Source organism: Sabethes cyaneus, chromosome 1 (genome assembly GCF_943734655.1).
Source record: "Sabethes cyaneus chromosome 1, idSabCyanKW18_F2, whole genome shotgun sequence".
NCBI lineage: Eukaryota > Metazoa > Arthropoda > Insecta > Diptera > Culicidae > Sabethes > Sabethes cyaneus.
Window position 1 is genome coordinate 142,651,984 of NC_071353.1, and position 19,041 is coordinate 142,671,024.

The 19,041-nt window shown below is 40.0% G+C and overlaps 1 protein-coding gene across 2 annotated transcripts in view; it reads right to left on the minus strand.

Moving 5' to 3' along the window:
• Positions 1 to 19,041, minus strand: part of LOC128745273 (moesin/ezrin/radixin homolog 1) — an 88,008-nt gene that overhangs the window by 54,232 nt on the left and 14,735 nt on the right. For both annotated transcript variants that reach the window (XM_053842303.1, XM_053842304.1), the window contains exon 2: positions 10,585 to 10,666. In XM_053842303.1, coding sequence (XP_053698278.1) covers positions 10,585 to 10,596 — 12 coding nt within the window. In that variant the 5' untranslated portion in view covers positions 10,597 to 10,666. The remainder of the gene's footprint in view (positions 1 to 10,584; positions 10,667 to 19,041) is intronic.

Genomic DNA, 19,041 nt, shown 5'->3' on the forward strand with positions numbered 1-19,041 from the left:
ATGTGAAGCGCATCCAAGATAATCTTCGTCTGCAACCGAAACAATTCTGGTCATTTGTGAACACAAAGCGCAAGGAAAATGGATTTCCGTCGTCCATGTTTTCAGGGAATTGCGTCGCCAACAGTGAACGTGAGAAGTGCGACCTTTTCGCCGAACATTTTAAATTAACGTTCAACGACTCCATCGCTTCTCGCGCACAAATTGAGGAAGCCAGCAACGTAGCACCACGTGACGCTTTCCCATTCGAGCTACCCCATATTAATACTGATACCGTTATTGCTGCATTGGGTAAACTGAAGACCTCGTACGCAGTTGGACCGGATGGCATCCCTTCTGCGGTATTGAAGCGATGCGGTTCTGCACTTAGTTCTCCTATCGCCAAGCTTTTGAATATGTCGATACAGCAATGCAAATTCCCTGACCGATGGAAATCTTCTTATCTTTTCCCAATATATAAAAAAGGCGATAAACGTGACATAACTAATTATCGCGGGATCACGTCCTTGTGCGCTTGCTCAAAACTTTTCGAGATAATTGTTAATGACGCTATGTTTGCTTGTTGTAAATTCTACATTGATGCTGAGCAGCATGGATTTTTTCCAAAAAGATCGGTAACCACAAATTTGATGCAGTTTGTTTCCCGCTGTATGCAAAGCTTGGACTCTAGCCTGCAAACTGATGCTATCTATCTAGACCTGAAAGCTGCTTTTGACCGTGTAGACCACGGAATACTGCTAGGGAAAATGGAGCGACTGGGTGTATCTACGGACGCCATCTGCTGGTTTAGATCTTACTTAACGAAGCGAAATTTATGTGTCAAAGTAGGATCTACTGTTTCCAACTGCTTCTCCAATCTATCTGGAGTTCCACAAGGCAGCAACCTGGGCCCGCTTCTTTTCTCGATTTTCATAAACGATGTCGCGCTTTTGCTTCCGCAGGACTGTCGGTTGTTTTATGCTGACGATACAAAAATCTTTAGAGTCATCACGTGCCAAAGCGACTGCGTGGAACTACAGGAATACCTGAACTCTTTTGTGAGCTGGTGTGCAACAAACTGTCTAACTTTAAGTATAGACAAGTGCAACATAATTTCGTTTCACCGGAAGCGTGCGCCAATCGAACATAACTACACTATTTCGGGCCACTGTCTCCACCGTGTGCAATGTGTCAAAGACCTGGGAGTGCTGCTAGATAACGAGTTAACATTCAGGAGCCACTATGAAAGTATCATCTCAAGAGCTAACCGCCAGCTAGGATTTATTTTCAAAATTGCCGATGAGTTTCGTGATCCTCTCTGCCTTAAATCGCTCTATTGCTGAGATCGATCCTAGAAACTAATTCTGTTGTTTGGTGCCCATTTCACGCTAACTGGTGCAACAGAATAGAAACGGTGCAGAAGAAATTTATCCGCTACGCGCTTCGCCATTTGCCTTGGAGTGACCCGCTGAACTTGCCATCATACGAAGATCGCTGCCGACTTCTTGGTATTCAGCCTTTGGAGTTGAGACGACGAATTGCCCAAGCTGTCTGCGCTGCGAAGCTTCTATCCAACCACGTAGACTGTCCTTCGCTACTGGAGCAGTTGAACATATATGCTCCTGTTAGGCAGTTACGTCAAAGGAATTTTCTGTACCTAGAGCCGCGGAACCGCCAATTTGGCGTTCATGAACCTGTCAGAATTATGTGCCAACGTTTCAATGAAGTGTTTGAGTTATTTGACTTCAATGTTCCGGTTCATGTCTTTCGAGAGCGACTAGTCAATGTTTTTAATAGAAGCCAGAATTATTTTATTCATTAAGACAAACAGTCAGATGGATTTTTTTAAATAAATAAATAAATAAATAAATAAATATTGTGGCAAGTTTTATGCCACCCGCTATATTCACCAGATTTGGACTTCTAAGCAAGATATCCCAACTTGTCATGATTCGTTCTTACTTTCAAAAAACGATGGTTTTTTCCAACACGTCATTTATAGATTGCTAAATGGAATCGTCAAAGCTACGCAACCTTCTGAAGTATTTTTTTTATGATTCAAAACCTTGCCATTCCAGTGCATCGTGCCTAATAGCGTTTCTCCATTGCCACTGGTAGCTAGCTGCTGCTCATCTGTAATCAAGGTGCGGAGTGAGTATCGAGTACAGCCCGATATCCATCGTGTGTACTGATGATGATTGAACTGTGGGCAAACACACAACTTTCCTACTCGATCAATGTGGCGGCCTCTGGCCGGCGGAGGAGCAGCTGGAACAGACACACACTCGCACAACACACCATTCCTACACCTGTACACAGGCTGCTGATGTGAGCACAGCAGGGTCCAGTCTGTGTAAAGCCTTGCCTGGCTAGCTGGCTGACTGGCTAGCGGATAAATGGTAATTGCATCATTTGTATGCAGCAGCTTTTTTTTTTATCTCCGATGTTAGTTGTAGGTAAGTAGAGAAAACTCGGTACATCGCAAAAGTTTCAATATTTAAGCGGAATGATGATGAATCTCTGCCGGCCCGACACTCTAGAGAGCACGAGCACGAGAAGGTGGAAATGGGGGAAAGCAAACAGTTTTGTTTCAGCAGTGTGAGGTTATTCTGTGGCGCAAGGGTGTTGGTGTTGGAGCCCATCATCGCGCACCCATCGAATCGACGAATAATCAGCAGAGTTCTAAGAGATGCGCGTTTTTTCACTCTGCGCGCCGGTTTGAGGTCACATGACGAGAACTGAATGTACAGCCAGACCCAGAGAGCTGTGTGTAAGAGAATGACCTGCTTTGCCGGAGCTTTCATTGTTGCTTGGACATGCGAGCTCTTGACGCGAATAGGTCGATTACAATCGCTGTTTGATGGTTAGAAGAGGTATACATTCGGGTCGGTAATTAGGCGCTTTAGTTCAATTTCGAGTATCATTGCATTTTAAATTGCTTGATATGGCAAAAAAACCGACGTCGATAGCTTTACTCTAGAGAAGTCCTTATCATGTCAGGGAACTGGAATTTTATGACATTAATCATCGGTTTTTGCTGTTTCTACGATGATGAGTAAACGTGGCCTGTGGTTACATCACATAAAAGTTATTTCCAATTATATACTACACCTTGTTTGTGACTACACAACCTATAAATAACTCGTGGGTAATTCTGTAATTTTGAGACTTACAAATCCTATCTGCAAATCTGTGAACCGAATCAATTCATTGGACTTTTTATTCGGGCAATTGAAACCTTGTCTAATAGAGCTTGTGTAATATCTTTTTCCCAATTTGGGCATCCAATAAAGTATTCTATTCAAACAAGATTGTTTCCATACAAAATATACTGCACTGCAAATATACTGAATAGATACAGTAATTCAGACTCAAGATATAAATTAAGGAAAATGACATGACGACTTTATGAGTCAAGTCAACGCAAACGCGGTGTACATGCAATGTAATCATACCCAAACAAATAGAATGAACCTCACGCTTGCAGTGAATTGGCTATGAATCAAGGGCCGCCGCGATAGGAGAGGTCGAGTGCGGATGTACCTCCTCTTCGTTAAAATGCAGTATCATGAAAAACACAGTACGTTAAGTACAATAAAACTCACTGAATCTCAAACTTTTTGTTTGAAAGAGAAACATAATCATTACAATTGACTAAATTTGATTAACCGTGTACTGTCAACCGTCCGGAAGTTCGTCGTTTTTAACTGTGAAAAAGTAATCTCATCTGGAGGGGGGCAAATTGCCAACCCCTTATATACACCTAATTATTGATTTCGTTCCAAATGGCCTATTCCGTTATGTGGAGAGCCAAAAATAGCCGAAAATTGCACAACATGCACAACATCCGCACCGAGTAGAAGTTCCCTAATAAACATCGAATATCTCGGGGTGTCTCTGCCACGCAGAATGACCTTCAATCCGGCGAGTACACAAATGTGTGCGAGTCGAGTACACACAAATGGGTTTTAATAGGGTTTATACGACGACGACGAATGGAAAAGTGTGATTGTTTATTTATTATTGTTGTTGATTTTTTGCAGCGAACCAACGGACTGACGGACGGGACGGCAACTAACCGACCAACCGGACCGGGTGGCGAACCTAATATGGGTCAATTGAACAAACGGAGCAGAACGATTCCGGATTAAATAGCAACAGAACACATTCACAAACTAAAACCCTTCGGTGTTCTGTCGCTCACCGTGATTTAAAATGATTTTAGCTTAACCATCATTTGAGCGTCTGCAATCTGTTGTAGGTTCATTCATTGCCTAATCAATACATTTCAAATGATCGCTCTAGTCTAGGCGTTCGCGTCGCGGTTTCATGTAAACACAGCCGTGTGGTGTAAACAATCAATATTGATGTAAGCGGTGTGTAGTGTAAGTGACAATAGATTATTTCAATATAGTGTATATATTAATTTTAAATAGTTTAATGTCGTGTATCATTTAGTTATCTACTCGATTTTTTTTCCGCTCAGTTTAATATATTCTGCTAACTGCTAATATTTGTTGTAACACAAAATGTCTCCTCGGCCTAGTTTCGAGCTAAAAAGCCATTTCAGTCTAAAAAGCATTTGTAGCATCAATAGCTTCAACAATGTGGTTAGTGCTATGTATGCAGCTGGTCAACACGCTATTTAAAGGCCACGAGGTTTCATAGGTTTCATAAAAATGGATGCTTTTATTTACGTATCGCAGTAATTTGACGAAATAAAGTAATATAATAAAATATTTGATTGGATATTACTTTAAAGTACACACAAAGCAGTGAAACTATGGAATCACTGAGGTCATAAAAACGTGCCTAACCTGCTCAATGCTCAATTGAGCTTACTGCGTCTTGCGGGAAACTACCCGAGCAAAAGTTGACAATAAAAATACCTATATTAAAATTAATACATTATTCTGCTATTGAAACTAGTTAAAAATCATGCAATGGTATCGTGTCAAAATAAAACGTATGATATATCAATATTTGCTTATATTTTGTAATAATTTGATCTACTTAGAGTATAGTATACTATAGTTTATAGTAGTATAGTAGTGCATCATCCTCGCAAGCGCACATCCATCAGGTGCGAGGTCTGCCCCGAAGCATACGGCCTCTTCTTGGTTCTCTGTTAAAAACAATTTTGGCGACTCTTTCGTCGGGCATTCTGGTCACGTGTTCGGCCCACCGCACCGCAGCCTACCACATTGCACTACCTTCATTTGTATACTTTATACAGCTCGTGGTTCATGCGTCTGCGCCACACCCCATTTTCCCTCTTACCACAACCGCAGAATTTTTTTTAATACGCTCCCCTGACCCCCACACTAAAGAGCTCACAGAAAGAGCCCCCTGGCAGTAGACACTTACAAAAAAAAAACAAGGAAAAAGAAAAACGCCAAGATTTAAATTACAATTAAAGTGAAAAACCAGTGGAACTTAGTTCTTTTGGAGGGTAGTTTCACATACAAAACGGAAAAATAGTTTACAAAACAGGAAAATTTAAACAGTGATAACGTAATTACAATTAAGGACGCAGGAAAAAACTAACAGGAGCCAGAAAAACCTACATTTGCAAAAAAATAGTTGATAGATCTACATAATATATTCGAACATGTTCCTGATTAAGTGATGGTTCTTATGATGGTTAGAGACCCCTCGCCCCACTAAGAGGGGGGGGGCTCCCATTTTTACATGTGGGTGTTTTTGGAGACAAGAATTTTTTCGATGGTGAATTGAGACCCCTCCCCACTTTAGGAGGGGGGGCTCCTATACAAATGAAATACAAATTTCCTCATAACTCGAAAACTAATTAATCAAATGGTACCATATTTGGCATATGGGTATTTTTGGAGGCATGAATTTTACTCTCTCATAAAACATTAGTCAATAACAAGACCACCAAAAACTATCAATAGTAACATTAGACAATTCAGCGCGAGACGGCCACAGGACGCGAATGTTGCCGGCGACCTGCCGTCGGAAGCGCCGGCCACTACGGGGACAGCCCCCGTAGAGATCACCTCTATCTAGGTTTATTTATTTTCCTAGGTCTACTGACCTCTTTTACTTTCCTTCAGTTGGGTCACCCCTGCGAAATGGTACTTTCTACGAAAAGATTTTCCGTGAAATGGTACATCCCGCGTAAGGTTTTTCGCGAAATGGTATTCTGGAAAACTCTATATTCCGCGTTATGGTCAACCGAGAATTGGTGTTCCGCAAAATGGTATTCGGCGAAATGGTTTGTAATGATGGCGAATATTTGAATGCTATCCGCTTTATTTTATCAGGCTAAGCAATGGGGGGAGTTGTTTTCTACTTTACTGTGAGGAAAATTTGTATATTAAAACACCCATGAACGCCCCAGAAACTCAAGATTGTGACAAAGGTCATGCGAGATTCACGATTTATGTACAACACAGTTTAATTTGTGGCAATGCGAAGTTTGTCGGGTCAGACAGTGGACAATAATTCAGAATGCGCCCTAGGTTCGTGCATGCCCAATTTCTCAAATATTATGATGAAATTTGGGGCTGTGTAAGACATCATGATCGTTTGAGAGTCACACAAGACAAGTGTATAAAGTGAAACTGTGCAGTATAAGTGAGGTAAATTATAAATTACTTTTCAGCATCTATTCTGCAAAGTTTGATTTTTTTAAGCTTAGATTTAGCAGCCTGACCCCAAACAATTATAAAAAATATGCAGTATTGAAAAAATACATGTGTAATAAAATCGTAGCAATGCTTCATTAGGTGCAAAACAACGCACTCATTTCATGCGACCACACAATGCTGCAATTTTATTCGATACTTGCTTAACATTAGCATCCCATGAAAGGTAAGAATCTAATTGCAACCCTAAGTACTTAAGAGCTGGAACTTCTTCAATGGACAAATTTCCAGTCGATGGGTCAGGATGTTGGAGTATTTGTTTTGCGCGGCGAATAAAAAACCAAGTGATGGATTTCATTTTAGTGAGATTCAGAGAAAGATAATTGCCATAAAAAAAATATTCTGTAAGAGTTACTAAATCCGTTTCGATGCATGTTACAATTGATTGCGTACTAAAACGAGCGTAGAATAAGGCTGTACCATCTGAAAGAGTCTAGGTATTTCACGCAGCTTTTGATTTCCAAAGTCATTTATGTAATCCAGGAATAGTCAAGGACCTATATTACTTCCTTGGGGAACCCCTATATCGACTGGGAGTAAACTACTACGTACACGATCAATTGATACATATTGTTGTTGATTTGATAAATAGCTCTTTATTAAGTCGTTGGCTGCTCTTCTCACCCCGTAACGATTATGTTTTTTAGAAGAATTTCATGGTCTTAAATATCAAATGCTTTTTGAGGTAAAAAAACCCTACTATTTTTTTATCAATTTGACCAATGAACTCATCAACGAGTTCGATGATGGCAGTCGATGTTCCACAGCCTTCCCGAAAGCCATATTGGAATTTATATAAGACATTGTTGGCACAAAAGAAGTTTATGGATCACAATTATCTCCAGATTTGAAAACGAGCGAAACTTAATTCCAAGCACTCGTCAATTAGCTTTCTATAAGCGTCCATGATCATGTCCGCAAAGGGCTAAGGCAAGATTTTGTGCAATTTTCGAAATATGGGAACTACAGCTGGCTACATAATCCGTAGAAAACATGATTTGCGGTAACAATTCGTCGTTTTACTTCACGACTTACATCGTTGTCACATGTCACGAGCGTACCAAGGTATATGAACTCCTCCGCCATATGAAGTAAAACCAAGAAGCATGGTAGATTTCGTAAGGATAGTTCCGTTCCCTCGTCGTATTACACCTTCCAAGGCAATTGCTGTCCATCTAACGTCAGAAATGCGACTGAGGTCTCATCCGCTATTCTAACGCATGATTTTACCCCATCCAGGGTCTCACGAACCAGCGTAATTATTTTCGTCGCAACATTTTCTAGGTCAGTTCATTTCATATGACTGAATCGTACGCCGCCTTAAAGTTCACAAACGTATAATGAGTCTGCAAGTTGAACTTTCGGAACTGGTCTAGTAGCTAACGTAGGATAAACATTCGATTCGTCGTGGATCGACGTTCACAAAAATCAATTTGGAACTAGCCGACGAAGGACTCCGCTTATGGTTTTAGTCTTAGTTTCAGAACGGTATACAGCAGAGCACCTTATAGGCAGACCTTATATGTACTGTCTCGATTGTTTTAACACTCAAGTCGATGTCCTTTTTTTAAAAAATAGGGTAAATGAGGCCGTCCAACCACACCTTAGGCATTTGTTTTGCAGCCCGGATTCTGACAACGATCCGGTGGATTGCTGCGTACAGCCGCTCGGTCTTCGTTTTTAGAAGTTCAATTGGGATATCGTGGTTCCCAGCAGCCTTACTGTTTTTCAGCTTCGTTAATCAAGCTTTCTGGCGTATTCCGCTGCCACGTCATCTTCCGTCAACCGCTGGATGTTGAAACGCAGCTTCTTCTCAGTGCGAATCTTCGCTGCGTTCGATAACCTAGCGCGAATCTTATACACGACGAGATAGTGGCCAGGATCGATATTTGGTCCCCGAAAAGTCCGTACATTGATGACATCCGAAAAGTAGCGACCGTCAATTAAGATTTGATCGATCTGAAAGCTAGAGTATCCATTTGGATGCCCAAAGGTGTGTTTCCGAATATTTAGACGGGAAAAGTAGGTGCTAAACTTGGCCATCCCTCTGGCCGCGGCAAAGGCTATGTCTTCCAATGACAGGACGGAGGAATTCCTCCCTCCCGATCTGGGCATCTGCATCTCCGATGATGATTTTCACATCATGTTTTGGGCACTTTCCAAAGGTCGTCTCGAGCCTGTGGTAGAACACGTCCTTAGCATTCTCAACTTAACCAGTCAAATTCTCAACTCCCATATAGGGCCTCCACCGGATAACTCGTGGCTTTTCATTTCCCAACACTGCGAAACCGACTCTATATTCTGCCTTTTTACCACCACCGTAGTAGATGTGGTACTTGAAAGAAGTGCCCTCACTTTTCTCCGAAATTCGGCCACCAAACTTCCTAGATAGCAGCGATCTCCGAAGCTCCCATATGGCATCTACAAGAGGATCATCAACTGTTACGCAGCTCACATATTACATAGAGATATAACCATCCTCAAATGAACATGGGAAATTCTCACTCGCGTCTTGTTCTACAGTCTGAGGCCATTACAGGAATCTTTCGTTGGCAAATACCAATGTGGTTTTCGAGAAGGTCGCTCTGCCATGGACTAAACTTTTGATAGATTCTCAATAAATTCCGAAAATTCAAAGTGTAGACCCACTACATATCTGCTTAGAAGATTTCAAGGCAGCGTAGGACTCAGTAAAGCGAATTGAGTTGTGCCATCCCGAGCAGTTCTACGTCAAAATTCTAGATAACCGGTGATAGTGGACTTTTTTGTGACGTTAGATTGCTAAAGAATGCCGGATAACTACCTTGCAAAGATGTGTTTTCTTCAAATCCGGCAGGAACTTGGAGATGTTTTAGTATATGGGGCACCGGACCCCCTATGTTATTATAACAAATTAAATGAAACGAACATGTTAATCTTTCATGGTTCGAAGGCCTGTCACTCCCGCTGTCCTATTGAATCCGGGATTTCATCTTCCGGACTCAGACAAGATTCGCATAATGTTAAGTAGCGGGCGCTACAACTCCCCTCCCCCCTCCTTTTGAGCTGCTGACCGTTCCTAAAACAGAGGCTAAACCTTCAAGTAATACGGCGCTGGAAGAACAAACGGCGCAGGTTCTCACTCGCGGGTGGCAATTAATTAAATTAAAACGGCAAGCCAACTAAGTAGTCGAAGATTGCTTGAAGGTTTCAGGTTTCTGAAGAGAGAAGCTGCTATAATTTGTTATCATAAACCTGAAATAAAGAGTCGGATAGCGGTCACAATATGGGCCTTTCACGAATTGTACGACCAGCTAAGATCCCGTAGTATTCAAGGCTCGAGAATGCTCGGACAACGTATTCTGAGATTCGTCTGAGATGTCACGGAGAATTACATAACAGTTTTGCATTGATGCAATAAACGAGTGATAATTGATCTGTCCAAACGTTTAGCGACCAAGGCCAACCAAATTAAAACCTAAAGTTATCAATCCGCAAAAACTAATTATGACTCGTCTTCCAGCTAATTTTCATAGCTGCATATAGCGTAAACATCCAAGACTCACAACAGCGAGCGCGCGTGAGGCGCGATCTACGGCGAGTGAGTTAAGACCAGTTTGAAGCGAAAAAAATCGCCAGGGATAGATAATACTCATTTACGTTTATTACCTTAACGATAAATGACACGCTTTTTACTCAGCACCACCGGACCGAACAAGGAACAAGGGCAGAGGGGATAGTAGAGAACACTCTCGCACTAAATATGATGATATATGCAAATAGATAAACGCAGACCGACTGTTCTGTTCATCATTGTACGTGCACAGTTTCTGACGTGTGTTGCTCCTGGAAAGCAGATTTTTGCATACCTTTTAGGGAACCTCTCATGGAATCGGTTAGGATCAAAAAAGAACTGCGCATTTTTTCTTGTAATTAAAAACAACTCAATAGAACTTACCGATTTAGGCATTTTGGACGAGTGTTATTGTTAACTTGACGGAAAATATAATAACAGTAACTCAGATTGCGTTGATAGTATTCTGAAAATAAAAAAGTAGAAAACAAATATAAATGACGTTGTAACAGACAAAAAATATTACGGAACTATTAAATGCAGCTTAAATTAGATCGTGTCAGTTGAAGTGCAACGTCAATGAAATAAAAATCGTCCACTTAATCTCGCTAATAGCTGCCAAAATCGAATTGCATCGAATACCATGCAACAATTTCGGACTCATCCATAAATCATAAGCTCCAAATCATTCGCAACTACCAATCGAAAGTGTACGGACATTATTAGGCCAAACACACATCACAAATTCCACCCCAACAGATCACGTATCATAGTTGTCTCCGGCGTATGCCCCTGTCTGCTGCCGCTGCCACTCGATCCGCTTCCCTTTGGCACCATAAATCAATAACACGTTAAGGAGGCGGCGGCATCGTTTGGTTTGGGCAGCCAGCAACTGGATGGATGGAAAGACGAACGCGAAGACCGCCACCGAACCGCGCCTCACAGCACAGCACAGCACAACGCAGCGTGATAACGATCCAAACTCAAACATTCACTTTCGCGATCATCGACACCGCCGCGGTACAACAAGTTGTAGCAGGTACATCTAGCCCATGGCCTCTGTGTGCGGGGAGTAAAAAAAATGTTACACCGAAAATCAGCGAACGAAAAAAAATAACACACAGCCGAAAGAAAACAAACTTTTACTTTCAGCCTGATGAATTGCGATTGGAGAAAAATGACAGGTGCTGCCAGCTAAACCGGAATGGTCCCGTCCACAATCAGAGATTTGAAAACTAGGAAAAGGATAAGATGTTCATTTTGATAAATCAATACGCAAGCAGAAGAGCGATGACGGTTCATTGATAGTAATTCAGTCTCAAACAAGATTTTTCTTTCATTTTTTAGAAACAATTTCTGATTTCAAAAATTATACAACTTTTGCTAAATGAAAAATGTGTAACTGAAATGATTAACAAGCTAATCTTGATGCAATTATTATTATTATTCATTAGAGAGACATAATAACGTTTAACGAAGTTAAGGCGTTCCACGCGAGCTCGTGATTCAATCTGGAACGACCTTCTCCGATTTACTGCGAGTTAATATTGCCGCTATCACTAATCTGTCACTGTCAATTAATGATTTTCGATTCGCTTTTCTAGAATTAGAAAATTTCTTTTTAACTGCTTCTTCGCTTTCGAATCCCAACTACCCTCGTCTCAATAATGTCGTCTAAAGGATCGAAGCGATAAGATTTTTTTTCTCTCCACGACAACGCCAAACCCCATGTTGCACAACACGTGGAAACATGTTTGGACCGTTTGAACGTTGTAATATGAATAAGTTTAGTTCCACACATCAGACTAATTAATTTTGACTTGCTTTGGTTCAAAGCTTGTGCTCTCTATTTGAGATGGAATCGACCCATTATGAACGATTGAAATTACTATACCGATCAAACATTATTGACAATAGCGACGGGGAAGTTTTACATCACCCGCCATATTCATCAGACCAGATTTGGCGCCATTTGACTACCATTAATAATGATCAATGCAATACATCATATGACCAGAAAATAACGTGCGAAATAATGCAGTTCATTACTTTGCAGTTTCGCTTTTGAGTACAATGTGGTTGCTACGCAATTTTTTTATGAAAAATTAGGAATTGAGGCGACTTTTTTGGGTGAATGTAGAAATTTTCACTGCAGCGCTAAATGCCAAATTTGATTATTTTGAGGAGCATCGATCCTACTAACTCCAGAAGCTCCTAGAGTTAGTAGAATCGATGCACTAGCCTCTAAAGCACTAGCCTAGAAAGCTATTTATTTTTAAATGCATGCTATGAAAAAATTGTCGTACATCGAGCCAAATCTTATTCCTGTCGTTTTCAGTACATTTGCTAACAAAACGAGATGTTGTTCTAACACAGACATCAGTTACCAACCAAGTCAGGCGACATAACTGATCGTTTGAAAACTATGCCAGTAATATTTCATTTGGATGAAATGTGTGATCCGTCACAGGAATTCGTAGGGCAGTATCAGGTGGGCTGGATGAGGGCCCGTGGCACTATGGCCCAGAAATTAAAATTTCGGGACAAAAATATTTGCGGTTAAACAGCATGCCTCAGCTTAAAGTGGTCTTCGGCAACTTTTTGAATAAAAAATTGATGCATATTTTAAAGGGGTCGTCCAATATTTAAGCGTTACTTAAACAACAATTTAAGTAATAACTTTTTGAGTAAACTTTCTTTCACCTTTTTGGTCTCAAAATATTAAAGATAAACCAATTTCAAGTAATTTTTTTGAAGATATGAAACTTCTACCTTTTTCCCATTTTCAGCAATAGACCTTTGTTTATAAACGACCTCTCAAATCACATTTCTACTTGTAACATGTTTATTTCAACAGACAGCTCAATGTGATGCTCTAGAAAATATTTTGCACATGAAAGAGGAATATTTTTGCTGAAGACTTTTGCTTTATATGCATTAATTAATAAGATATAACTGATTTTAGGTTAAAAACCGTCTGATGAAAAATCCGAATATCTTAGCCATCTGCAATTAGTTTGCATACCAATTTGTTGGGAATTATTAAATCTATCTGCCCAAATGTGTATTTCAGAGAATACCTGGGAATACCATGGCTGGGAATACCTGGGAATAGTGCAGATTTTTTTTCATGCATTTTATAACTTAATAAATATGCTTCCTAGCGTCCACTGAAAATATGTATTTCAACATACTCCATAACTTTGTAGAACATTTGAAAGAAATAAAACAATCGTGTGCAAAGTTATTGAGTGTAATCGATTTTTAACACAGGCTACTTTTAACACATCATTATATTTCGTAACCGGTAAGAGATAGATGGTTACTTTATTCAGCAAAGTTGCTTATTTTAGTATTTTCTGCAGCTTTTGGAGAAAAAAAACTTTTTTTTAAAATTAGTCAAGAAAAGAAAAGTTTGTATCACCCTAATAAGTGAATTCATGGTCACTCTAATAGTACAGGAAGATGCGCTATATTTTATTATTTTACTTCTCCGAAGACACCACCCTTAGATAATACATATTTTTCATCAAACGGTGTTTAGCCTAAAATCAGTTATATCTTATTAATTAATGCAGAAAAAGCAAAACAGTCTTCAGCAAATATATTCCTCTTTTATGTGCAAAATGTTATCTAGAACAGCACATTGAGCTGTCTGTTGAAATAAACATGTTACAAGAAGAAATGTGATTTGAGGGGTCGTTTATAAACAAAGGTCTATTGCTGAAAATGGGTAAAAGATAGAAGTTTGGTATCTTCAGAAAAAATACTTGAAATTGGTTTATCTTTAATATTTTGAAACCAAAAAGGTGAAAAAAAATTTACTCAAAAAGTTATTACTTAAATTGTTGTTAAAGTAACACGTAAATATTGGACGACCCCTTCAAAAGATGCATCATTTTTTCATTCAAAAAGTTGCCGAAGACCACATTGAGCTGAGACACGCCGTTTAACCGCAAATATATTTGTCCCGAAATTTTATTTTATGGCCCATAGTGCGTGGTATTACGAATCAAATTTTTACTCTGCGACAACTCCTCTAGAAATTTAAAAGAAGTTTAAGTGTGGAACTTCCACCCATCGATTGCACGAGCGATTTAGCTTTTAAAATTGCGTCTATCGTTGAAACTGTCAATCTGTTTCCTAATTTGATTTGTTCAGATTAGGGGAAGACGGGGTAAGACGGCCCCCCTAAGCGAATAAATTGCTAGCATAAAATGTGTACGAAAATTCACATTTTCTTGTTCCACACATGGAAAAGCATTCATTTATCTACCATTAAAAATTATATAAAGAATTAATTAGTTTATTTTTCCGTGATTTTTCATCAATTTTCGAAACGTCTAAAAATTACTCGTTCACAACCAGGCGGGGTAAGAAGGACCACCAAAGGGGTAAGACGGACCATGGCGGAGTAAGGCGGATTGTGGCAGATTTGAAGGTTTCTTTGAGTTGTAAACACAATTTCAATATTATTAAATAAGTAAGAACAAGTTCTTAAGGGGTTTTTAGGTACATGCTAAAAGAAGTTATAGTTTAATTTAGACACCTGCTAAAAGAAGAAACTTTACTACTAGTCTAATTTTGAAAATAAGAGTAGACGTTATTTTACTCCACTGGTTTTTATTTACTCTTTTCTTGGCGTCAGTTTTGTTGATTTGTCAGCAGGACGTTTACTCTTCGAATACCCTTAACTTTAGGTGAAGGCAAAGAAGGCAACGTTAAGTGAATTGGAATCATCGAATTTTGATTCCGTTAGATCCAAATTTACATTGATTGTGTTATTCGAACGGCACTTGTTGACTTCTTTTGACGTGGGAGGCTCTGTGTTAGACATGATGATCTCAGATTCAGGGATAATTTTTATTACAGGTGTATTCTATTTCGAAAAAGACACTAATGAAGCCTGCAAGTCGTAAACGAAATGCGTATCTGTCAGAATAATAAAATAGTTAATCAAATTTGACAGGAAAAAGGTTGGTTTTTTCATTCAATATTTTTAAAATCTATTAAGACACTAAACAGAAGAACTTTAGGCAATTATGAACACTATGACGTATGGCCCTTTTACCCCGTGAAAAATGGCCCGTCTTACCCCTAGCTAACAATTTACATTATTTTGCTTTTATCTCTCAATCCGTTCTATTTTATATACATTTTCCGCCACACGCAGCACAAGAATTGCCCAATTAAAGTCAGTGGTAAGAGAAACGCCAAAATACTTAGCTTTTTTTTGCTGAAAAACCTTAAATTTGTTGCTGCTGAAATTATATCGCATGAAGACACTGCGAACGAAAAGTTTGTTTTGATTCTAGTTTTGACGTTAGACACGGTCGAGTGACACAGGTTGTCTCGAAAGTGTTTAGATAGGCTAATAAACAAAACATACTGGGGCATTTGCAGAAAATTTAAGGATTTCTTGACGAAATCGATGTGGTCCCTCTTACCCCTTGTTCCCCTATATTGTGAAAAATCTCTACAGCTGCCGATGAATGTGGTATTATTAGAAAATTGGAAACAAATGACCTGAACAACGGAAATGCTAATGTACCGTCTGCTCTGTTTAAATTGGCAACTTTTTTCCAACAGTCAACTATTTTTTTGCACTTTTCTCATAGATAACTCTCAAAATCTAATGTGTTCGACGATTTTTTCATATATGTTTCATTGTAAATGTTACTCAAAATCAACATATGAAGAGTTTGCATTTCTTTGTACATAACCGTAAACTCTGCAGCCTGTGATTGAAATATTCGGTTCAGTTTATTAATCAACGGAAGCACATAATCTAAAAAACAAGAAATTGGGGTTGGTCATGGTATCTTCTAAATGGTTAAAAATTCTTGTTGCGGAAGTGTTTTTGTCGTAACTGACTTGCTGAAAAAGCTGAAAAATAGTTTAAGTTCGTCGAATCGTTGGTTGCAGCACTCTCTTAACCCTTTTGTGGGAGAGCCCAATTTCGGCCCAATACAAGCCGCGTGCCCTGGCGGGTGTTGTGGGTTCGAATCCGGTTATAGCTTTTTTTTTCAGTGTGCGCATTTTAGGGTTAAATAATGCGTGATCGTGTTACATTTTAAAGAATCATGTCTGCGGTAAATGTTGCTCAATCTGGCCTGGCCAATTTAATTTCGCATTCGGTTATTAGAGTACAGAACAATTACGGGGCTAACTAAAGGGTGTCCCACATCAATTTGCATCACGGAAACAACGTTGTAGAAAAACCTAGTTGACCGATCCTTTTCAAACTTTCTGACAATAAAATATAACCCATTAATAAGCCTTTGGCATATTTATTTCATTTAACTTCAATACATGAACCGTATGCTTGCACCTTACGTTTAACTCCAACTGTTTTCTGTACAACATCAGCGGCTGCAGCTTCTTCGGTACGCAAACCCACTTTTTCTTCATGTCTTCCTCAGATTTGACCTCCTTGACACACTTCCGTAGTGCCTGCCTCATAATAGGCATTTTTCATTGGGCCTTAGTTCCGGTGCGTTGATGGGGAGGGGTTCATGTCCTTGGGGGGTACGAAAGTTGGCTTCGTACCACTCCAGGACATCCTTTGAATAGTGGCACGAAGCTAGATCCGGCCAGAAGATCATAGGGTCCTACTGTAACAGTGGTCCAATTTCGAAAAAGAGCGGACATTAGCAATTGGATAAAAAATGCGTTATTTTTCAAGAGTGGTGTCTTAGGAGAAGTTTAATAATAAAATATCGCACATCTTGCTTCACTATTAGGGTGACCGTGGATTCATCTATTAGAGTTGCAGGAGATATAGTAGGCATGGCGTAATGTAGAAGTATACATGAGTGACATTTACTGTAAAATTATTAGTAACATTCGAGAAGTTCACGAATAAACGTTGTACTTAATAATTGGCTACAGAGTGATACGAAATTTTGTTCTACAACTTTTTGGTAGCAAATTTTTTATTTAAAAAAAAAGTTTGTATCCCCCTAAAAACGAATTCACGGTCACCTTAATAGAGCAAAAAGATGCGCTGTAATGTATTAATAAACTACTCCAAAGACGCTATGCCTCAAAAGTTACGCATGTTGCGGCAGAAAGCCGCATTGTAATATTCCCTCGCAGTTGGCTTCTATTGTAGAGCCGAATCTAGTCACAAAAGGCTATTGACTGTTCGACCGAACGTGATATGTAGGAGCTATTGTTCTAAACGTGGAAGAAATCTATTTACTGCAAGTGTATAAAAGGCTATCAATAAATAGCATTCAGTTCAGTCCGCCACAGGCGGATGGTTACCGTCACACAATCCAGTGTTTTATTTTACTATGTGAAGAAACCAGTCCCGTTAGTAACCGGCCTACCCTAACGACGATCACGAACATTGGTGCCGTGACCAGGATTTGTCCTGGCACTAACAACGTTTTACCAACGAGACTTCAGTTTTATCGATCGTGCTATCGTTTCGCTGCAACGGGTGATATTTTCGATAGTGGAATAGCGACTGGAAGAGTAACAGTTTACTCACGGGACATCAAGTTCATCGACCGTGTTGCTGCTTTGCTGCTGTAGTGTAGTACATTTGGCATCCACATAGTGGGACGATGCCGCTGAACCGTGCTGTGCTCGTCGTACCAGAGGAAGTACGGCATATCGAAATAGAATTTCATTCACGAGTCACGACGCTTTAGGTAGGCCGGTGTGAGTGACTTCGCAGCCGCCTAGCAACAAATTCCCGACCGGAGCTATGCCGGTGTGGGCGAATCACAGCCGCTTACAAGATACTTTCTGCTTCTGAATCCCCGGTTCTTGGATTCAGCTTGTAGTAGAAGGGCTGTACAGCACCGAAGCTTGCAGCATCCGAGGATGTGTTCAGCCCAGCAAGTGCTCAGTTTGCGGTTAGAGATTTCGTCTGGGTCGTTTGCCAGACGGAAGCTAATCCGCTGACATTTGTCGTTCGTCCATGTCGTTTCATCGGTACATCGTAGAAAAATTCATTTGTTATAATCCGGCCAATCAGCGCCAATTTGTGAGGACGCCAGGTCCAGTTGTAATAATCCGGCCACACAGCGACAATTTGTGAGAACGCCAGGTCCAGTTGTGATAATCCGGCCACCAAGCGCCAATTCGTTTTTGATAATCCAGCCACTCGGCTCCATGTTGTGAGGACACCAGGTACAGATACGTTATTCCGGTCACTTCGCGTCATTTTGTAGGGACACACGATCCAGTTACGTTATTCCTGCCACTCTGCGCCAGTTCAAGTGATAGTCAGTCTAAGAAATTTCGGCTACTCCGCACCAGTTAAATTTTTTGCCTTCCTGCTAAGACCTAGAATCATTCTCGTTTTGTACATCGCAGTGTAAAACCTTCGGTTTTGATGCGGGAGTACGTTGCGGTCAGTGGTGCAATCCTTCCAGATTTGTCTGGATTTTCCAGACTTTTTGATACGTTATAGGCATGATGTAGGAGGTTTAACCCATTATATCGTAGCGTATGATATATCATACCCCGTCTTCAAAACCTGCTTACTGCTGAATTCCAATAGTTGCTGTTAAAATATCACTAGAAGAGAGATAAGACATCACAAGCGAGTGGTCATGGGTTCGAATCTTAGTAGGATCGGGCCATGTCAAGTGACTTTAGCATGGGTTTATTCTCAGGCCTGATGTGTGTGTGAGTTAACCTGTCAGTTTTTGTCATTTCATCTGCATTTTCAACAGTGCAAAGTTGTGACAAATGGCGGAAAAAAAAGATGAAAAAATGGCGAAAAAAACTTTGTCTCCAAAACGCATGAAAAAGTCTACATTTTGTGACGAAACATTACCTGAAATGTAAAAGGGTAGTTATATGTAAAGTCTATCACAAAAT